This window comes from Eptesicus fuscus, chromosome 17 (genome assembly GCF_027574615.1).
Source record: "Eptesicus fuscus isolate TK198812 chromosome 17, DD_ASM_mEF_20220401, whole genome shotgun sequence".
NCBI classification, from domain to species: domain Eukaryota; kingdom Metazoa; phylum Chordata; class Mammalia; order Chiroptera; family Vespertilionidae; genus Eptesicus; species Eptesicus fuscus.
Window position 1 is genome coordinate 51,681,530 of NC_072489.1, and position 22,777 is coordinate 51,704,306.

Sequence of the window (22,777 nt, forward strand, 5' to 3'; positions counted from 1 at the left end):
AGAAGCCAGCACACGTTGTCTGTAAAGTGCCAGACGCATATTTGGTGCCATACTATCTCTGTCACAACTCCCCTCCACGGCAGCACAAAAGCAGCCATTAGCACCATGTCAGCAAATGGGCATGGCGTGTTCCAATAAAACTTTATTTATAAAACCACAACTGCGGGATTTGGCCAAGGGCCCTTGTTATTGACCCTTGACTTAAGTGAAAAGAAATATCCCAGCGACTAAATGAGGGAAGCTCTCTTTTTCTGGTAGGTATTGCATTCTAGGAGGAACTGTTAATCTCATTTATCCAGCACAAACTCTTTGAGGAATGCCATGTGCCAGCACGGTGCTGGGTACGGGTAAATACGTGTGAGGAAGCAGGCGAGCGCCTGTCCTTGCTGGAGGGCACGTCAGCGGCTCAGTGACTCACTCACCTGGCTCTGTCTGTGTTGCTTTGTTTTCCAGTTTTCCCTGATGTCCCTGTTCCCAGACCTGGACCCAGGTGAGTGTGCCGATCGCGGGGGGGGGGGGGGGGGGGGGGCTCCCACCCCCCACCGGCTGGCTCTGGGATGGGGGGAAGGGCGACCAGGCATGGGAGTGTAGGCACAATCTCAGAGTTCAAATGGTCCAGAGGTGTCGCAGACTCCTTTGAGGATTTTCCTGGAAAAACGCATTCCCAGGTGTTTGTAGGGCCAGGCCGCGTGCGCGCGCGCGCGCACGCACACACACACACACACACACACACGGTGCTTTACATGATTTCAAGTTGCCCATGGACACCCCTGATGCCCAGTCTCAGGACCCCAAGGGACAAATTGCTGATGCAGTTAAACCCCTTCATTTTACAGAGCAGGACACTGAGGCCCAGAGAGGGGAAGCAGCTTGCCCCAGGTCACGCAGCCCTTTGGTGGCTGAGATGAGGTGACAGGTACAAGACAAAGTCAGGGTGTCATCGAGCAATGACTGGCTCCGGGGTGGAGGGGCAGCCCTATGCCACCTCCACTCACTTCACCCCCTTAGGTGGGAAGCCAGCACCTCTGTGCTGAGAGGAGGGTGTCAGTGCCACGCAGGGAGCCCCCCCAGGCTGACCCACCCCTGGCGATACGTCTCCAGGATCCCCACCTGGTCTCTCTCCTCGAGATTCGATGCGTCCACTCCCCAGAGAGTCTCTTTCCCTCAGCCACACCCTCTCGCCTTCTCCCTTCCCCATCTGCTGTGCCTGGTCTCTGGCTCTGGGTCCGAACCTGCCTCTGGAGACTGCAGTCACATCTAAACTTTGGGTTTATTTGGAGCCAAGAGGCCAATCACTGGACCAAATTGGTACGACAGTCAATATCCTTCCACAGCAAAGCCCGGATGGGCAGGCAGGCTGCGCTGCGCCCGGCGATGGCTGCCTGGCCTCTGTCCTGCCCGCCTGCTCGGGAAATGTGTGTGGAATCGCACAGGAACGTAGGTGAGCGTGGTTGTGGGCTTCTAAGAAGACCTGGGTCTTTCCCCAAAGCAAGGGAGAATGTCCAAGCCAACCTATAATTCAGCTCATTGGGGAACCCTGTTTCAGAGCGCCCCCTCTGGCTGGCCACGCCAGCATCCACACGTGGACTCCATGGAGGGTTCAAAGTCACACGCTGCCCCCTCCCCGGCCTTCAGCACTAGCTGCTCAGGCACCAGCGAAGGGACTGCTCTGGCCTGGGTGTCCGAGAGACAGATCGGCAGAACTGTGGGTCCCCCGGTGACGAAACGGGGGCGTGAAAGTCTCCAGGGACCGCGCTCTCTCCAAGTGTTTGAAAAGCAGCCCCACCCCTCGTCCATGAGGTGGACACGGTGGGAATTAAGAGGTGTCTTAGCCTCATGACACTGAACTGCCCTCTGCCGGAAACTTGTAAACGACATACGTCTACAATGACCGTGGGCTCATGATGCCCTGGACTGTGCAGTGAACAGCAGGAACCACTGGGAGCCGTGGCCCTACTGAGCAGAAGTCACCGAAAAGGGAGTGGATTCATTCACGGGGTCCACAAAACTCTTATCCAACAGGTTGGAGTCTGTAGGGTCAGATTTGACCTGCGAACAGGAAGGACGTCCTCATCGTCAGAGTTGTCCCGAAATCTGAATAGGCTGTTGGGCTCGTGAGAGGTAGCGAGCTCCCCATCACGGGTGGTGTGTAAGCACGGGCTACAGAACAACTTAGCCGGGAGTGGAGAGGGTTGGGTTTCACATCCCGAGGTGCTGGGCTCGGTGAGAACTCCGCCAGGAGCTTCTGGCAGGTGGCGAGCAGAGGAAGGGACCGCGGGGGGCACGCCACCCTGGGCTTCTGAGTCCGTCTCGAGGTGTCTGTCAGCCTCTGGCCGTGGAGCGGGGTGAGATGCAGGGCTGAGTCAGCTTGGGTTTTAAAGACACCCCGGCTGGTGTCTGAGTTCATTTCACAGGGGGGCTGCGCTTTGATGAAACCTGTCAGAGCTCCCCCAGGCTTTGGACCACAGCGTGGCCCGGGAAACGCGGTCTCCTGTCCACAGGCAGGCTGCTTCTGCCGTTGATCTTGCTGGAGACAGTGCACGGCCAGGGTCTTGCTGGAGGAGAAGGTGCCCACGCCACGGTCTCCAGTGGGTGGCAGGGGAGGTGGCCATCAAACGGCACAGGCTCTGCCCATCTCCCCAAAGCAGGTGACGCGACAGCCAACAGGCCTGCGGAAATGCCTCTTCAAAGCCGGCTCGGCTCTGCCCAGCGACACGGGCTGAGCCCATCCGTCAGCTGTCCCGCCGCCTGCCAGGCAGGGTCTCCGCTGGGCTCGCCCTGTCAGCCGGATTGGAAGCGTCAAACGCAGACGGACAGGGCTGGGGTTTCGGGGAGGCCCTGGGAGGAACCGGCTGTGCCACGGTGATGGATGACGCCAGTGGGGACGGCATTCCGGGGATTTTTATTCCGTTCCACACATCTGGCAAGCTCTTTAACCGGAGCAGCTGCAAAGCCTCCGTCACAGCGACTCTGGAGTTTTTCCGAGAGACCTGGAGTCTGGACCACGGTGATTCGGGCCGAGGGACCAGGAGCCCGGGTTAAAGAAAATGTTCCAGTGCGTGTTACTTCCTGGAAGCCAAACCCATGGGGGTTCATGAAACATAAGCCCTCAGGGGGCTCCAGGGCTTATAAAAAAAGCACCCCAGACTTAGAGTTGGGTAGACTTGGTTTCAGATGCCACCCCCTTCCGCCTTAGGTTTTCCCCTTCTGCAAAATACAATAATAATACCGATGCCATGGGGTTATCCCGAGGTTAAATGAGATGTTGTGCAGCACATTGATCTGGGATAGTGCCTGCGACAGAGAAAATACTCGATACGTAATGACCTCTAGCTAGGATGATTCGGGTTAACGCAGGAAGCTCTCGCTCTTCTCCCTGATAAACTCTAGAAACAGACTCTGAACAATAGACAAATCCACAGGGATTTCTTTTTATACCTAATATAATGTGCTTCTGACAGCTGCTGCCTTCTCCCCCAAAGCTCTCCCCTTTTCTACAGCCCAGAGAAAGTCTCAAGTAATCTGTACTTGAACCTGGACTGTTTTTCTACAATCCACCGGTGGGACCAAATTTCATGTTAGGCTGCAATCCCTCTCTACCCAGGAAAGTACTTGGACAAGTTTATAGACGCCGGCAGAGCTCAACAGGCATTTTTCTCACCAAACACCTGACCCAAATCTCACATAGTTTCTCTCCTAAACGCCCCGTGTACTCAGCTCCAAGCAGACGCCATCTTTGCTGGTACAGCTGTGTGCCTGCTGTGTGCAGGCCAATCGAAGGAAGGATTTGGTCACAGAGGGAGAAATTAATCTGTCAAACACACACGTTAGGTGCATATAGGGCTCTGTGCTGGGCAAAAGGTGGGGTAGGAAGAAAAATAGGGATGGCCCTGCTCTTAAGAAACCAACAACTGACCTAGTTGGAGGAAACACATTGATAGAAGGAGTTAAATAGGAACCACAAGAGAGAAGGGCCATCTGAGATCTGGCCCTGAAACTTAACCTCTGCAGCCACCTGGGCCACTGAGGAATGTTCTAGTGTCTAAAATTCTAATCCCACGAGCAGCCCAATATCAATCGATTCCTGGGTGTCCATTTGTTACTACTCCTCCAGACTTAATGGTTTTGACCATCAACAATGTATGGAGATCTTAATTCTTCAGATTGGCAATGTTGACTGGCCTTAGCCATGCCGTTCTGGTCTGGACCAGGCTGAGCTGGTGGATGGGCTGGGCTTCCCCACATGTCCAAGGCCCTGGCTGGGACCACTGGACCTGCAGCCGCCCCTCATGTCTTCTCATCCGCCTATAGAACAGGCCACACTTGTTCACATGGCAGTCACAGGGGTCCATGAGGGTGGGGGGAGGGGGAGGGGGCACGCACAAGGCTTCCTGAGGCCCAGGCACACTTTCACCACATGCTAAGGGCCAAAGCAAGTCCCAAGGGCAGCCCAGACCCAAGGGCCGGGAAATGGGCTTTATGTTTTGGTGGGAGGAGCTGCAAAGTCACATGGCTAAAGGTGTGGCTACAGGGAGGGGTGGGAGCCAGGGCCATGTTTCCCATCAGATTGGCTCTGACCACACCAGAGGGCCAATGTGGAACTTGAGGCTCCCAGGCCTGAACTTGGCCACATCTGGCTCCCCTACCTCTGCACTACCCTTTCATCTCCTTCCTTGGCCGGTTTTCTTCCCCCACCAACCCAGACAAGAGGCTCCTTTGATGGAGGCCACATCCCCTCTTATTTGTACTACTCCCCACTGTTCCCAAGGCCTTCCTGCACCTGGCATAATACTTGGCCTGTTGTAGGTGTGCAATGCACATTTTTTACCTAGGCAATGGGATAGAAAAGACAAAATAAGATTTTTATCAAACATTTGTTATTAAATATGTTTTTATTGATTTTAGAGAGAGAGGGAGGGACAGGGATAGAGAGATAGAAATATAAATGAGAGAGAAATATCAATCAATTGCCTCTTGCACACCTCCTACTGGGGATCGAGCCCAAAGCCTGGGCATGTGCCCCAACTGTGAATCAAATCTGTGAACTCTTGCTTCATGGGTCAATGCTCAGCCACTGAACCACACTGGCCTGGCCAAAATAAGCTTTAAGTTTGAAGGTGAAGAACCCTCCCTGGTGATGCTGCAGCCCACCCCAAGTGGGAAGGATCTTAGTGCCCTTTGCACAGCACCCAGCTGGATGGCTCCCAGTGACCTTGGCTCCCTGGGCCCACCAAGGCTCTGCGGCCTCTGTCCACCTTTACCCAGGGCCTGGGCCCTGGAGAATAGCAGGAGCATGATTCAAAGCCTACCTGGTTTATTCCCTGCTTAGCTTCCCCGAGCGATGAGCAGACCTTGTTCCTAGGGTTGGATTCAAGTCAAAATCGTCCAGCAGACACTTCATCCTTGCCCTGTCACCCGGAGAAGTCGCTCCATTCCATCCATGTGAAACTCTCTTCTCCTAACATCTGCAAAGGGGTGGATTCTGAGTGGCCTCGCCAAGATTAGCCCGTCTGACCCTCCACCCGGGGGAGTGATGGGAGAAATGACAGGAGCAATCGGGAGGCACTTATCTATAAACACCTGTTAGAAAAACAAAAATGCATTCTCCAAAGCAAAAGAGAAAGAAAGGGGTGATGCAATACCTCATTATCAGACCCCATTGTCTCTCCCAAATGTCAGCTGGAAATCTTTTATGTCAAACTCAGAAAAACATTTTTTCCCCTCACTTTCTCTCTGCTTTATCAAACTAGATGGAAAGAAACTTTATTTGCTCCAGGAAGACAATGGTCTTATCTTCAACCCAGATCCTCATCCCTGGAAGGTGGCCTCCTCTGGGAGCATTCTCAGAGTGGGGAAAGGCAGTTCGGGAGAAATAATGAGCAAGCAAAGGGAGTCTCGACTTGACACTGTGATAAATGAGGTGAAACTCTGGCAAGGAACCAGAGTTGGCAGATTCAAAAAGGAAATAAAAAGATAGTTCCATTTTAATGGGAAATATAAAACAGCCATTGTGCAAAAGTCGATTTTTCAAAAGCCAGAGAGATAAAGACTCGAAGGGGATGACTGAGAGACGAGTGAGGTAATGCGATTGATAACCGGGCCTGGGTAAAGTGCGGTCCTCGGAGCCATCAGCTGGCTCGGTGGGAGCGCCTTTTCAAGTCAGCTATCTGCATTTGCGCTGGCCTCATTATCATATGGATCTCTGGACGGCTTCCGTACAGCTTCTGCCTGCCATGCTCCTGCCAGCTGGAGCCAGCCAAGTCCATGGTGTACAATGCACATTTTTTAAATCTAGACAATGGGATTAAGTGCCAACAGAAGAGAAAGGACAAAATAAGCTTTAAGTTCGGAGGTGAAGCAACCCTCCCAGGTGATGCACCCATAAAGTACCTTCAGCACATGCTGCAGCCTAGCCCGAATGGAAAGAATCCTAGCATCCCTCTGCTCGGCCCCCCAGCTGCTTGGCTTCTGCAAACTTTCTGCAAACCCCAAACTTCTCTCCATGAGCCACAGAGCTCCCAGCATCTTCCAAGGCCCCACATCAATGAACTTGAGTCCAGTCTCACACACACTTGCTCTTCCCAGTGGACTGGCCCAGTGTGAGGTTTGCATACATGGCCCTGCCTTTCAGTGGGCAGGATCCATGAACCTTCTCAAGGTTGTCGTTGGGTGATTCCTAATTAGCAGGCTGGCTATTCCATGGGATGGCTGGACCCCTTTCCCAAGGGCAAGTGTAGAGGTACTTGAGGTCCTTCAGAGGCCAGCTGAGCAACCAAGGGTTCGATTTAGGGGTTCTATTGAGATAAACTGTCTTAATGTATATCCTGCTGTTTATTAGCTATGTGGCCTTGGGCAAGTTACTTAACCTCTTTCAGCCTCGGGTTTCTCAACCTAAAATAGAGATAATAACATGCCTGGATTTTTATGAGGATGAAATCGAAGGTTCATGTAAAATGCTTAGTACAGGGCCTGGTACACAGTAAAGGTTCAATGAGCATTAGCTGTTGTGATACTCTCTAGACACAACTTGGGAGAGTTTGATGCTGTGACCAAGAGGACAGTGTAGTTTCTTTGACTTCATTAAGCTCAGGTGACTAATAAAGTCCCATTGAGAAATTTCATTCATAGAACCACCCCATGGGGCACTCAAGTGCTTGGCTTTGACCCTGGGCGGATCTTACACAGGACGTTGGAGACCTTTCAGGCTCCAATCATCTTCCTGCTGCTTCCGGATGAGAACACGGGGACACCAAGAATACAATTGCCTTGTCCAAGGTCACAATTAGTGGGAAGCCAGAACTTGGCTTCTTCTCATTTCCAATCAGGTGCTCTTGGCCCTGTCCAGTCCCAATGCTGCTTTGCTAGGGGTGACAACATCCTTCTTCCGAATGGAAACTCATGATGTTGGACCTCTTTGTCTACCTCATCAGTGTGAGGATCTAGAAAGACACACGATTCCTCCTTCAGGACTGTGAAATCATGGGGGGAGGGGGAGAAATGTTCAGTGAAATAAAATGGCTGATGTAACGATTAGGGTTTCTTCGGTCCTGTTCCTACCCCTGCAGATTGGACTCCCGACAACTATGAGTACAGCCCTGAGTACTATACCCCGGGAGAGAACACGGATGGTGCTGTTGACCACTCCAACAATCCTGAGTGGTACTACGAAGATAATGGTAGGTACCATGCTGTTCAGGGGCCCTCCCGGGAGGAGGGCAGCACACCTGGAGGTGAATTTATGTGTCACCTTGTGCAATGGCCTCCCTCTCTTCCTGCTCTCTGACGGGCATTGTAAAATAGCTATCAAAGAAATGATTTAAACTGGCTATTTTCCCAGCTAGCATTATATACTGCGAGGCCTGGGGAGGTCCTTCGAGACCATCTCTCTCACCCTCAAAGGACAGGTGAAGCAAATGAGACCAGGAAAGGAGTTGACTCCGTCAAGTTGATACACAAGTCAGTGCCTCACCCGACACTGTGAGTAGGAGTCAGACACTGTGAGTAGGAGTCAGAGTCAAAATCATTCCCAGAGCTTTCGTGACAGGTAGGTCCTAATTAGGGAGAAGCGTCTGAGTTAACATTCAGCGTCAGATTTGCAGCATTCACACACTTGGCATTGGCACTTCCCTTCCCTTCCGCCTGCACTGCTTTTCTTCCTCTTCAACTCTTTAGAAGCTTTGCTTTGTTTTTAGGATGTGTGTGTGTGTGTGTGTGTGTGTGTGTGTGTGTGTGTGTGTGTTTTCACATGTGTGCTTCTGCCCCATTTGTTTTTGATTTTTGTGTGTGTGTGTGGCTTCTTAATGGAGACACAGTGCAGAAAGGAAAGGGAGACGCTGGCCCAAGCACAGCCATGTGACTTACAGCGGCAGAAGAAACGGGAAGCAGTCAGCCGCTGGAATAAAAGCTGTGAAACTGTGCGAAGTGGCCTGGAAGGCAGGGCTAAGACATGGGGCATCGGGGGAACATCAGAAGGGACTATCAAAACAAGAGCGGGGGCCCAGGGATCCTCGTCCCTGAACCAAAGAACAATGCGTGTGAACAGAAGGATAAAGAATTCCCCGAGGGAAGATCCATTCAGACAACCATGAAAAGCCAAAGGCACAGATGAAATATGACAAAATCTAACTGAACAAGTAGTTGAAGAAAGATGAAGGCCACTGGGTCATTTCCTCCTTGCCGTCAATTTTTTCTGTCACCCTCTTGCCTTTGGTCTTCGTGCCTGATGTTCAGAAAGCGTGTGTTCCGTTAGGGGTGGGTTTTCTTTCCCCGGGCCTGACCTCCACCCCCGGGCCCTGGGAGTAGGGGAGGTCTTCAGGCTTGTGAAATGCATTCAGCATCAGAGACAGACCCCGTGGCACTCCCAGCGAGACTGGGAGGAGGAAAATACTGAGGATGGAAAAGGGGAGTTTCTCAATGAGAAAGACCCCCTCGCAAGCCAGGCTGAGGGGAGAGACAGTCACCACTCCTTCTCGCCCGTCCTCTTTCCAACCTGAATCCCTCTCTGGGCCTGCGACTGCATTTGTCCTTGCTCATTTGTTTTTGTGTTTCGTTAATCCTCGCCCGAGGATATTTTTCCATTGATTTTTAGAGAGAGTGGAAGAGAGAGGGAAAGACAGAGAGAAACAATGATGTGAGAGAAACATATTGACTAGTTGCCTCCTGGATGAGCCCCAACCAGGGCCCGGGCAACTGAGGTATGTGGCCTTGACCGGAATTGAACCCGGGACCCTTTGGTCTGCAGGCAGATGCTCTATCTACTGAGCCAAACCGGCTAGGGCTTCCTTGCTCGTTAAGGGCCATGCCTGTGTCCCCTTTCCCCCAGTCACTGGCTATGTAGTTACTTTCTCATTTGGGCCGGAGACTGAAATTCGGGGAGTACGTAGGGGGCTTCTCGCCTGCCTGCTGTTTATTGCAAATGTTGCTTTCTGCCCAGGTGTCTCAGATCCATGCCTGTCCAACCCCTGTGAGCACGGTGGGGTCTGCCTCGTCAGCGGGGACACTTTCAAGTGCAGCTGCCTGGCCCCTTTCTCTGGAAGCAGGTGTCAGAATGGTGAGTGCACCTTCACTGGATTCACTCCTCTCTCTGCAGTTTCCTTTTCCAAGTCAATGGGGTAAAGAAGGACTGAGTGATCCCTCCGAAAGGATCATCACCGCAAACATTAGATCATGCATGATGGACTCCTCAGCATGGTCACAGGCAGCATCTCGCTGAATCCATACCCCTGCATGATAAATAGGACTAGTGTGTCCATTCTACAGATGAGAACATCGAGGCTAAGAAGAGAGAAGAGCTGGACTCTGACCAAGACATATTCCAAACTCAGGACTTTTCTTTGTTTTGGTTTGAGTGTTTAGACGAACGACAACAGAGAAACATTGTTCTCAAATGGAGGAGCAGGAGGCACGTCAGGGCACATAAATCCCAACTCCATTAGAGAAAGAGAGCCCAGAGAGTGCAGGGGACTTCCTCATGGCCACACAGCTAGTTAGGAGAAGAGCCTAAGTTAGAGCCCTGGTGCCTAATGCCTGGCTCCGTGCTCTTTCTCCCTGCTCTCCCCACTCATGGGGACTCTGATAAGGGCTGTGTCTGCCTTCAGTGAGTTCTTGGGGCATACAATAAGCACGACAAATGAAACTCATGTGGACTAATTGCACCCCTAGAGAGCACCTGGATTCTGTTCCATCTAGCAACCACCTAACTAGGGTGAGGGAGGCAGTGGAGGTCTTACATACATAGGGTTTTATGGTTGACTTCTTTCTTCTGTGTCCTCTTTATTTATTCCTTCCATTTTCAATCCTACTAGTCCTTCCACAAACGGTTCGGGATGGTTTGGTATATCGATATAAACGTAGTATCTGAGTTCACCCCTTACCTTCTCAGAAGAATGGGGGGAGATGTAAATGAAATATAAAATTAGCTATGAAACAGAGAAACTCAAAGTGCAGTTCTGTTAAAGGTGTAAACGTTATAAAAGGTTTTTATCAAGATAAAAAAATAAATGAGTAAGTATGGGAAGGAACTGGGAAGCAATCCTAATAACCTGAAGATTAGAGAAAAGCCTTGCCTGGGGGCGGGGGGAAGGGGGCACTGTGTGTGGAGGGTAAAAGAAGCAGGTCTTTCAGGACCACGGACAAGGGCACACTCTCCATCAGCCATCCTGCCCTCAAACATGGTACTATTCAGGTATCCCTCTAAGTGAAATGTGTCCCCATTAATGTCCTGTACTTTAGACCTTCTTCTCTGTGGCTCTCCTACAGTGGAAAACAAGTGCAAGGAAAACCCATGTGGCCTAGGCGAATGTCTCATTACTCAGAGTCCTCCCTACTACCGCTGTGCCTGCAAACACCCCTACAGGGGTCCAGACTGCTCCACAGGTAAGTGCTGGCAGCCCCTTCCATGCTAGGCTTTCTCTGCCCTGGCTGTGCCTGGGGTCTCTGCACCCTACAATCCACTTACATTTGATGTTCTAGTAACATCCATGATGGCCATTATAACTAGGAGTTTTAAAGATTCATCATCCCTAGAGAGTTACTGAGAGTTGCTTGATCTGTGCCCCTTCCCATCCAAAAAGAATCATCTTAAAAATCACTTCTTCCAGGAAGTCAGCCCTGGTTTATTCCCGGAATGGCCCATGGTGGGGCATAAATTTATACTGATTGAGTGTATGAGTCAGGCATTGTCCCAGGTGGTTTATATTCTCTCTCTCACATTCTCCCTAAAACACTGCAGGGAAGAATTTTACGGATGAAAAAAGTCAAGTTCAAAGAGGTTGACTAACTTGCTCACAGTCACACAGCCTTAAAGGGGGACAGCCAAGTTTCAGCTTAGCTCAGACTGATCCCCAAATGCCTGCCCGTCCATGCCTCTTGCTATTCCTTACTGCGTGACCCATGTACTAGCATACACTTTGTGGCCTTCATCACAGTGCCTCATCCATGTTTGTAGATGATCTTTGAGTTGATGTGCACATTTACTAGGGCGTCAGTTGGTCTGTCTGTCCCTTGGGTGACCCATCTTTTGTGAAATGATGGACACCAGAAGAATACCACCAGTGTCTCCTCATCATCTCAGATGTGACCGCAACTCGTTCTGAAGACCCTTCCCGGCCCCACTTCCTGTGTTCACAGCGGTTCCTGTGTGCAGGCCAAACCCCTGCCAAAACGGTGGCACCTGCTCTCGGCACCGGCGAAGATCCAAGTTCACCTGTGCCTGTCCCAACCAGTTCAAGGGGAAATTCTGTGAAATAGGTATGGGTCTCTGCCACCACCTCGGCAGAATCTCAGGGCGACCAGAGAGGCCTTGGGAATCCTGTTTTGTTTGGGTTTTGTTCCCAGAACGGGATTCAAGTCAAGATTCCCAAACTCTGCTGTTGCCTCAGCCTTCTAACCTGAGGGCATACGGTGTGTTTGGCTCCAGGTAGAGAAAGTAAGAAACTGGGATAGTGTGTAGGCAACTCAGATCCACCTGGGCCTCCTCTGGGCCTCAACCCACCTGCCACCAGGTCTTGTGAGAGTCAGTCAAGTAACTAAGTTTCCACCCACCCACAAGCACTTTATATTTCAGAGGGTTTTTTTTTTTTTGTTTGTTTGTTTATATATATATATGTATATATTATTGATTTCAGAGGTGAAGGGAGAGGGAGAGTTAGAAACATCAATGATGAGCGAGAATCATTGATTGGCTGCCTTCTGCACACCCCCTACTGGGGATCAAGCCCACAAGCCAGGCATGTGCCCTTGACCAGAATCAAACCCAGGACCCTTCAGTCTGCAGGCCAATGCTCTATCCACTGAGCCAAACCAGCGAGGGTTATTTCACATTTTTGAGCTGGGTTAAATGTGGGACATTCAAGGCACCTTCTTTTTTGGGACTTTGTAGTGAACTTTCAGGGTGATCAATATTCAGGCCCAATCATCTCACCCCCTGACACACCCGCCAAATCCTTTTGGGGAGCAGCATGCCAGTTGCTTTCCGTTCTCACATCCCTGTCTGCTCTCTCCAAGGCTCTGATGACTGCTATGTTGGTGATGGCTACTCTTACCGAGGGAAAGTGAGTAAGACAATCAACCAGCACTCATGCCTCTATTGGAACTCCCACCTCCTCTTGCAAGAGCATTACAACGTGTTTATGGAGGATGCTGAGGCCCACGGGATTGGGGAGCACAACTTCTGCAGGTAAAAATCACCTTCTTCCCTACTACGCTCAGTCTTGGTCGCTTGTCAGTGTAAGGGTTGGTTTGTCTCTTTCCGCTGCTCCAAGTTTTCCAGAACACTGGAACTCCTCAGCTTTCTTTCTAGGGAGATTTTCATACTCAGGACAGGCTAGGTTATGCTGCTGTAACAAACAAACCCCAACCCCAGTGGCTGGAATACATCAAAGTTTATTTCTCACTAATGTGTCATGTGGGTTGGTAGGGGATCTGGAGATTCAGCTCCACAAAGTGACTCAATTACCCAGGAAGGGCAAGAAAGGAAGAGAATGAAAAAATGGGAGCATGAGCTTTGCTTTGTTTTTACTACTTCAACCTAGAAATGACACGTCATCTCTGCACATACATGTCATTGACCAAAAAGTGTCATGCGGTCCCATATAACTTCAAGGGAGAAATGTAGAGAAGAGAATTGGATGTCTGGTGAATGTTACAGTCTTCACCACAAGAATGTTCAGGTTTTCCCAAGTAAAGGTGACAACAAGTTCCCTTCTGCCCCTTCTGGTGCCTCCAGACCATTCTGCTGGTTTTCTCTCACTGTTCACTGTCTAATCAAGGCCAAGGGCATTCATGATCTATATCTAAGAGACAGGAGTTCTTTGTATGGCTTTAAACTGGTTCCATTAAGCAAGAGGGACCTTCCACTTTCACTCACCTTGAGCTGTTCCCTTCATGGAGCTGTCTTCAGGGTGACTCCTCGGCGGCCTTTCTCAGAGAATTCCCATGCATGGAATTTGGAGGTTGGGGCCAAGGATTTCACTTCTTCTTTTCCTACAAATAATTTGATGTGTCCCAGGGATCTGGCATAAGGCTCATGAACTACTTCCTGGTCATCGGATTTTCCTCTGGAAGTTAAGGTTTTGCCAAAAAACTACAACCACCCTTATATGCCAGAATCAATCCGTGATCCCGGGGACACACAAGAATGTGTTGCTCTTCTATCCAAAGGTCCCGTAATGAGGTCCAGTGGGTTCACCAAGCCTTAACCCTGGGTTATTTTGGTTTTTGTTTTAGAAACCCAGATGGAGACAAAAAGCCCTGGTGTTTCATTAAAGCAAACAGTGCAAAGGTGAAATGGGAGTACTGTGATGTCCCAGCCTGCCCAGCCCTAGGTAAGACCGTGGCTGTCCAGAGGCCCTGGTGGTGGGGAGGATGCAGATCCATAGACAGATGTTCCTGGCCCCCATCTCTCCCACCTTTGCCTTCCCACCACATCTGCTTTACAGACCCTCATCCCAGTGGCGACCCAACTGCCGGGTCCTCCACACCCCTCTTGGGATGCCGAGCAGGCCTGGAGACCTTTGTAAATTTGGGCCAGTGGCGCAAATGTAAATTCGTGTTTCCTAACTCCAAGTCAGTGCACTCGGCAAATATTTGTTGATTGTTTGCTGTGTTCCAGGAACTATGCCTGGCCTTGGGTGTACAATGGTGACCAAACATTGACTGGGCCCCCATAGCCTCTCAGGACACAAAACAGTCTGGATTCCAGCCTCACAGACTTCCAGGCTGCGCTGGCCCACCTCTCTGCCCACAACTGGAACAATGCACCCTCCATCCTGGTCAATGGGATTGCCTCCCTGGACAGTTTCACTTCTGTGCTCTTAGGATCACCTTTGTCTGTAACACTGCGTTCATATCTACTCTTGTTCATATCCCACTATTCTGTGAGAACCAACTCAAGGAGCCCTCCTCCGGGAAGTCCTTCATGATCTCCCAAGTACAGTATTATCTCCCCCTCCTCAGAAACCTCAGGGAAAGAAACCAGGCACCATCCTTACAACACTTACCACTTTGTATGATGGTTACCTCTGCAAATGTCTTATTTTCCCCCATTCTACTTCATCTGGATCTCTTTCCCTATACACTGAAAGAGGCCCCCAAATATATGTGTGTGCTAATGATAGCTAAGTATATGCCCAGTGATGCATTTATATATTTGCACTCACATCTTTGTGTGTGTATACATGTCAAAATAAGAATGAAAAAGCAACGTTTTTCATTGTTAACTTTATAGACTTGCTTTACATTAATCAATTTACTCAGCAAATATTAATTATGTACCTACTACCTACTCACCGTGTGTGCACCCATCTCTTAGCTCTGGACACTTGCTAAGTTGCTAGACTCGAAGTCATACCTCTAACAAGGTCCTTCTGAGGACCTGGAGGGAGGGTGAATGGGGTGATTTGTCTTTCTTGTGTCCCACAGACATTACCGACCCCGTAGAGCCCCTGACCAAGCTTCCGGGCTTTGACTCATGTGGGAAGACGGAGGTAACAGAGAGAAAAATCAAGAGGATCTACGGAGGCTTTAAGAGCACGGCCGGCAAGCACCCGTGGCAGGTGTCCCTGCAGACCTCGCTGCCACTGACCACCTTCATGCCCGAGGGCCACTTCTGTGGGGGGGCGCTGATCCACCCCTGCTGGGTGCTCACTGCTGCCCACTGTACTGAGTAGGTGCCTGCTGGGAGCGGGGGACAGGGGACCTGGTCCATGGGGTGTTCTCCCCTTCCCATTTGAGCAGCATCTGTTGCTCTCCAAGGGCAAAGAAGGTGGCAGAATGTGTACCTTTGAATTCCATGTATTTATGGCATTTAATTCTCAGAACAATCCATCAGAAGACAGGCTGAGGGAGGACAGGGATTTTTTACCTTTTATGAATTAGTGTCCCCACTGCCCAGAATAGGTCTTTGTACGAGCAAGTGCTCAGCAAATACTTGGGCAAAGAGTTATATGTTACTCTCATTTCATAAATGAGGACCCTGAGTTTGGGAAGGTTTAGCATGTGGCCTTAAGTCACGTGGTAAGGAAGTAGGTGAGTTGGGATGTGAACCCAGACCTTCCTGCTTCCTTAACCTCTTTAGTCCTATCTGGACAGAAAGAAACAATAACATGCTCCCATCTGATGCCCTCACCAGGGAGCCTCCCAGGTCAAGTGTCTTCGGTCCTGTGTGCCTCAGAGAAGCCAGAACCCACTGGGAGCCTGAAGAATCACTACCGTCCCTGACTGCCCTAAGTTCGTGGCCAGGGCTGGTCCCATGGAAGCCAGGCTCTGGTGGTGGCCTTGAAAGTGATCCTGTCCACCCTGTTCTTGGGCAATTTCTTCAGGGAGTCTAGGAGTTATACCTCAAGGGTCAAACATGCAAACATTAGCATCTACCAACATATTTGTTCAAGATGTTCATTGGCTGCTCTTTAGCAAAACCCGTGGGGAATGAGAGGTCTCCCAGGAGACATGGGATACAAGTTACAGCTTGTATTTAAAGACTGTTCCATTAATAAAACAGTTTCTTCATGTTGTCCCATTTGGACCACACAGCAGAATTCTGTGAACAAGACAATGATAACAGATGAGGATGCCAGGTCTGCAGGCGGTCGGGCCATTTACAGAAGGTCACACAGTTCACCAGCAGCAGAGCCAGGGCTTGGCTGCAGTCTCTCCAGTGCCAGGGCTCCTTCTTGACCATCTTACTTTCCCTTGCAGCCTGAAAGTCAAGAATCTAAGGGTGGTACTAGGGGACCAGGATTTGAAGAAGACAGAATTCCATGAGCAGACCTTCAGGGTGGAGAAGATATTCAAGTACAGCCACTATCATGAACGAGATGACATTCCCCACAACGATATTGGCAAGTCTCTTCCAGCGGGGATCTCCCGCGGGTCTTGTCCTGGGTGGATTTCTCTACTGATGGAAAGCTGAGGGTTGGTTCTGTTTGGTCCCTCATAGATGTTATAAGGTAGACAATTTATCCCATCACTTTCTAGTTCTTAAAGGTTACTGTTGTGGATAAATATGCACAAGCTCTTAAGGGGAAGAGATGTGTCGTGTGAAAGAGCTCAGCCTTGAATCCCACCTCTCCCACTTGCTAGCTAGCTTCACCTCTCTTCGCCTCAGTTTGCTCTTCTATAAAATGGGAACACTGACTGCAACTCTCAGCTTCCTGTGTGTTAAGTGTCATCATGTGCATGTGTCCCCATGCACAACTCACACCTGGTAGGCAATGATAGACTTAAGCTGCTAACTACCCAGTTTTCCATTCATAGTACCTCTCATTCTCTTTCATCAATATCTTTCCCCCCCTCATAAAGCCTGTTTGTTTGTTTTTTAAATTAGTTAGTAGTTAAAAGAATGAAATGATGGAAGAAGAAGTGGGGCTTTGCTATAAGCACCTTCCAATCAAGCTGGAGCGTATGCTTCTTTGATAAAGAGGATAGCATCACCCATTTCCGCTTTCTCTATCTACCTAGCTTTGCTCAAGCTAAAGCCAGTGGATGGTCACTGTGCTTTGGAATCCAAATATGTGAGGACTGTATGTTTGCCTGATGGCCCCTTTCCCTCTGGGACCGAGTGCCACATCTCTGGCTGGGGTGTTACAGAAACAGGTGAGTCTGGCCATGCAGTCTCCTGAGACCCAGATGAATTATTTTAACCAGAGAAGGGTAAAACTCAACTGCCCTTCTGAACTTGAAACCAGTGTTATATTCAAAATGTATTATCAAAAGAAAGATTGCATCATCTCTCAAGCTTTAGTTAAGTCTAATCACCTTCAAGGAGTGTCCCCTGATCTCACACCTGTCCCTGGCTCCTTGCCCCCAGACCCTTGACTTTCATCAAGCATTGACCCTGTATCCATAAAGAACTGTTGCCTTCCCTAAGGAGACTGGAAAGAAGATAAATTGGAAAGAATATGAATTGTAGAGTCAGATTCTCAATTGGCTTGTCACTTGGGCAGCTGAGTTTTAGTTTTCCAATAACCATATTTACCTCCTAGGTTTAGAATCATGGTAACAGGAGATAGAATTCTACAGAGATACTAATTAAGTGAGCCCAGGAGGGTGGGGTCAGGTCTTATTCATCTTTGTGTCTCCCACAGTGTGCTGATTGTATTAGGCATTCTACAAAGTTTTGTTAAATCAAACTTTTGATTTGGCTCCAGGGTTTGGTCTTATCTAAGAAAGCAACCACAGTGTTACTTTGCTCATAGTACTGACATGATGATATCTTCTAATATATGAGACTTTCTCTAATTTTCACGATGGATTTCTTCCCCATACGTCATGTCCTTAATAATGAAGAGCGGGAATCACTTTAAGTAGGCCTGTATTCATAAAGAAAGTGGCATGTATGAAATGGCCAGAAGGATTTGGGGAAAGAAGATACCTGGTTCATTGGATTTAGGGTTAACCCTGTTTGTAGCTATCGTCACTGTAGTCCATATAACCCTTTCCCTGTCAGCATGCTGACTAGAGCGTTCTGGGCAGAACAGAGGTTTAGGGCAGGAAATGTCTGTTCTGGGAAGCAGGTGATGTAGATGACCAACCAGGGAAATGCATCCATCATTAACCATTTTCTACATGCCAATCCTCTGCTAGTCATGGGAAATGAAAAGATGGTTAAGACACCTTCCCTGTCCTCCTGACCTCATGGTCTAGCTGGGCAGACAGAGGAGGGAATAAATGATTCTGCTCTGTTGTGATAAGCAGAGCACTGAAGGTCCAGAAAGCCCTGGTGACAGCTGCAGGCAGAGCCCATTTCCTGGAGAGACCCTTCCTTCCCAAGCTTAGAGCTGGTGGCCCTCTTACTCCTGCTGGCTTCTGGTGGTGTGGGTGCCACCCTGGTCCCCACAGTGGCCACCTCTTCTTTCTGCCCCACAGGGGAAGGGTCCCGACAGCTCCTGGACGCCAAAGTCAAGCTGATCGCCAACACTCTGTGCAACTCCCGCCGACTCTACAACCACACGATCGACGAGACCATGATTTGTGCGGGAAACCTGCAGAGGCCTGGGATAGACACCTGCCAGGTCAGAGACTCCGAATGTACTTGGGAAAGCAAGAAGCTGGCAGGACCTTACACGGACACAGACCCCCTTAGAGCCCTGGGCTTGGAGCCAGGCTCAGGGACCCACCTGCCAAAAAACAAGCCTAGGCTGGCATATCTGAACCCATATCAATCCAGGAAGACAGCACAATAACCATAGTGGTCATGTTGCCTGCATTGCTACATTTCATTCTTGTGACACTCTGGTCAAGGGGATGTCACTAGCGTTATTTGACAGATGCTTAGAAATTTATTTCTCACCATTCTGAAAGCTGGAAGTCTGAGATCAGGGCGCCAGCGTGGTTGGGATCCAGGGAAAACCCTCTCGCAGGTTGTAGTCTGCCAACTCCTCGGTGTGTCCTCACGTGGTGGAGAGAGGGAGCTAGCTCTCTAGGGCCCCTTTAACTAGGGCAAGAATCCCATGCGTGAGAGCTCCACCCTCCTCACCTAATCCCCTCCCAAGGCCCCACCTCCGAATACCATCACTTTGGAGGTTAGGTTTCAACATATGAATTCAGTCCATTGCACCAAAATCATTCTAGAAGCTCAGATGCCTCATCTGAGATGAAAATGTTGTCCCCATAAGATCTGAGGCTCATAGATAACATTGAAAATCCTGTCTACACAGTTGTAGAGTGTAAGCAGTGCTATGTGGTTGAGAGCCATCCTCCTCCTCGCCACTTTCACTGGGGGGGGTTGGGGTTTGATATAAACCAGGCATTGTTCTATGTGCTTTACAAACATTAATCCTCACAAAAATCCTGGGGGTGGGGGGAGTGTTCTGTTGCTAATCACCGTTCATAATATGATACATGGAGGCCCAGCTGGCTAGCAGGAGGTAGGGCCTGATTTGGAACACGGAAGATCTAACCCCATAAACCATGCTGGACGTCTTAGCCATGCGCCTCTAAGCCCCGCCCTCCCACCCTGCATGTGCCCCGTGGGTCCAAGAAGGGCTCTATCCTAACAGGGCACCTTCCCTCCCCTCCCCCTGCCTCCAGGCCCTGCTGGAATGAGGAGTCAAGGGCACCTGAGAACTCACGGGAGTAATGCCTGTGTTACCGAGAGTTATGATCGCATCTCGATGTGAGGCTGTGACCACAGTGCTGTGGCCTGGCCCTGTGCCCCTCTGCCAGGCCCTCCCTGACTCAGGGGCATGGGTTGGTATTTGCTTCAGAGCCTTGGGTCTCATGAGGCCTAGGAAGAGTCTTGTCACTGCTTTCCCGAGAGCCCACGCCATCCCCTGCTGCCATCCCTCATGGGAGTTGGGGTGTCTCCTAATGCATTCTTCTCACAGAGATGAACTTGTATCTTTCCTCCCCAGGGTGACTCTGGAGGCCCTCTGACCTGTGAGAAGGATGGGACCTACTATGTCTACGGGATAGTGAGCTGGGGCGAGGAATGTGGGAAGAAGCCAGGGGTCTACACCCAAGTTACCAAGTTCCTGAATTGGATCAAAGCCACCATACAAAGGGAGCCCGGCTTCTAAGGTGTCTTCCAAACCTCAGAGCCCCTCCTCCTGAGCACCCAGACCAGGCGAGGCCTCATGGCAGCAATGGACACCCCTGGGAGCCTTCAGGGTGCACACGGAGAAGTGTCCGTGCTCTAAGCAGAGATAACAACTTCCCAGCCTGGGGCATCCTGGATCATCTCCACCATCATCAGGCTCCCTCCTGAGTCAGCCAGGAAATGATAGAATCAGCCCTAAATATATTGTGCTTGCTTCCCTTCATACCATGGCACCTTCTAGAAAATCACGGTTCACTGACTGCCTCCACCTTGGACATTGGCAAATGTGGGATCTCAGAACGCTCCACATCGGTGGGTGTTCCCTCTGCATCTTTATGCCTCATCCGAGACACTCAAGGTCCCCAACAGAACGAGCTGTCTACTTTAGGTAGCAGCTAGAGGACCACAAAATACCACATTCTCCATCTGCTTTCACAGACTTGTTACTTTAATAAAGGCGACCAGGGCATGGCTGGTGTGCTGTTCGTTGCACAGCTCGCCCAAGCTGAAGCCACCTAGGCCTGTCGCTGGCGTGCAAGCTTCCTCTCCAGCATCTCTCCCGAGAATCCTGGGTGGACCCACTTGCTCACAACGGCAGCACCTTCCTCCTCTTGACGTGCAGAATCTCAGTGGCATCTGGGTTCACATCCCCCCTCTGGTGATCTCCGGGCTCCACAGCCTCTGGCCCTCTCTGCAGAAATCAAACACACCTCCCTGAGTCCAAATGAAGCTTCCAGCCGGCTCCCTTAGGATGAGCTGTCTAAGATGCCCCAGGAGCATTTAACACGTCCACCCTCCCTTACTTTTCACCTCCACCACCCTCTGTCCAGAGAAAGGATCCTCAAGGCAAGAATGAGGAAGAAGCAAAGCCAACCTCTCATTTAGATGCGCTGTCTTTCTTCTGAACAAAGGAGGTTCAAAACCCAGACTGTTGTAGCCAGCAAGTCCCTGACCCTTTGTGGGAATGTAATGAGCAAGCAGGCAGCCCAGCCTGGCCGCCAGGGCCCAGCACTGATGCAGCCCCAGCAGGTTCGTCTCCGCGGAACTAATGGCTGCTACTTCAGAGAAAACCCTGCAGGAAGGTTAACCCAGGTGTCATCCGCCTGGTCACCTCAGACCCATGGAATTAGGCACCTTGCTCGAGCTGCATCTCACACTCTTTAGAGCCAGCTGACCTCTGGCCAAAAATAAAGTCTGAAAAAGGAAAGGTGAGCTTGCCTTTCCCCGTGGCCTTGCAAGCCGGGCGGGTTTGCACCTTGCTACTTACGTAAGCCCCCTGGAGAGCCAGGCCCCTTGCATTGGCCAGTTCTGCAGCCCGCCGAGCCATCTCCACTTTGTAGGAGCCAGGAGGGGTCCAGCCAATACCTCTGGTCAGGTTCAAGTCTGATTTGTACTTGACCTTGGGGGAAAAAGGGAAGGAAGAGGAATGTGTCAGCAGATTTGGGGATGGTTTGGGCACAGGGTGGAAAGGCTTAAAGGTGAGCGTGAGATGGAAATGTGTTGTCAGTAAAGCAAGGAGAGCAAACGTATCTAAAGCAGGAGCTCGCTGACCCAATGTGCTGTGAGCCTGGCCAGCTTGTCGCTGTCCCTTGCATCTTTCTCAGGGCCACATGGGTATTTATAACCTCATTTGTGGGCCATACAAAGTTATCAACTTAAAGATTAGCCTGCTCTATTTGGACAAATTTAATTAACTCACCCCAAATGCCTTGGCAGGGCCAGACCAAATGATTTCTCAGGCCTTTATATGGCCTGTAGGCCAGATGTTCCCCACCTGTTTCAAGGATGGGAGCACAATGGGGGTGGTGGATGGAAAGACGTGGTTCAAGTCCAAGCTCCTACCTTAACTTGCTCTGTGGCCTTAGACAAGTCACTTTCCTTCTCTGGGCTTCAGTTTCCTCCCAGAGAGAAAAGGGCAAGGGCTGGGTTGGGTAACTACTAAGATCCCCTGGAAACAGTTTGGCTTAGCAATCAAGAGCGTGGGCTCCCACATCAAGCCAAAGGGGTCCATGTCCCAGGTCTGCCACTTGTTTGCCACGGGATCTTGAATAAGTTACTTCACTTCTCGAATCCTCAGGTCCCTCCTCTATAAAATGGGGCAATAATGGAGTTACTGGGAGGACCACCGGACACAACGCCTGGAAAGCATTTGGCACCGCAGCCTGGCCCACAGTGAGGACTGGATAAAGAGCAGTTACTGTTATTACTTCTTCGGGAACTAACGTATCAGGCGTCCCGGGTTCTATCTCAGCCTGGCTCCTCCCAGATGGAGCCTGAATGTGGGGTTAGAGCCACCCCTTTGAAGGGCCTCGGCCAGGCGGGTGGGGCAGCTCACATCACTCTGCAGCTGGTGGGCCCTCTGTGCGTGCTTCAGGCCCAGCTGCTCCGGGTCGCAGGTGGGCTGGGGCAAGGGCTGCCTGTAGCACACGTCGCTGGCCAGCTGCTGGCTCCTCTTGGCCTGGAGGAAGCCGGGCTGGTCTGGGCGGCTGTGGAACCGGGACCGATTCCTAGCAAAGTCCTTCTTGTACTCATTGTCACTCTGGAGCTTGCCGACGCTGAGGAAATGCCTCATCCTTGGGTCGTCGTTGACGCTGCGGTACCCGATCTGCAGGCCCCGGTCCCGCAGGAAGGCCTCTTTGTACCGAAACTGCAGGTCAGAAGAGCAGAGATGGGTCACTGGTACCCACCTCTCCCCACGGATTCTCAGCAGGAATTCTACAGTGAGTCAAGGGCACAGCTTTG

At 50.6% G+C, this 22,777-nt stretch overlaps 2 protein-coding genes across 2 annotated transcripts in view; one reads left to right on the forward strand and one right to left on the reverse strand.

Moving 5' to 3' along the window:
• The first annotated feature begins 459 nt into the window (after window positions 1–459).
• HABP2 (hyaluronan binding protein 2) lies at window positions 460–20,015 on the forward strand. The gene is made up of 12 exons (XM_054729121.1): window positions 460–490; window positions 7,566–7,676; window positions 9,434–9,550; window positions 10,759–10,875; window positions 11,629–11,748; window positions 12,505–12,676; window positions 13,726–13,823; window positions 14,920–15,163; window positions 16,195–16,337; window positions 16,957–17,091; window positions 18,364–18,509; window positions 19,851–20,015. The coding sequence occupies exons 1-12, from the start codon at window positions 463–465 to the stop codon at window positions 20,013–20,015; spliced, it is 1,596 nt and encodes a 531-aa protein (XP_054585096.1). The 5' UTR covers window positions 460–462.
• Window positions 20,016–20,462: 447 nt separating this feature from the next.
• The window catches only part of NRAP (nebulin related anchoring protein), a 63,439-nt gene continuing 61,124 nt past the window's right edge, over window positions 20,463–22,777 (reverse strand). Inside the window, exons 40-42 of the mRNA XM_008144321.3 lie at window positions 22,371–22,682; window positions 21,303–21,434; window positions 20,463–20,726 (exon numbers count right to left, since the gene is read on the reverse strand). Coding sequence (XP_008142543.2) covers window positions 20,622–20,726; window positions 21,303–21,434; window positions 22,371–22,682 — 549 coding nt within the window. The 3' untranslated portion in view covers window positions 20,463–20,621. The remainder of the gene's footprint in view (window positions 20,727–21,302; window positions 21,435–22,370; window positions 22,683–22,777) is intronic.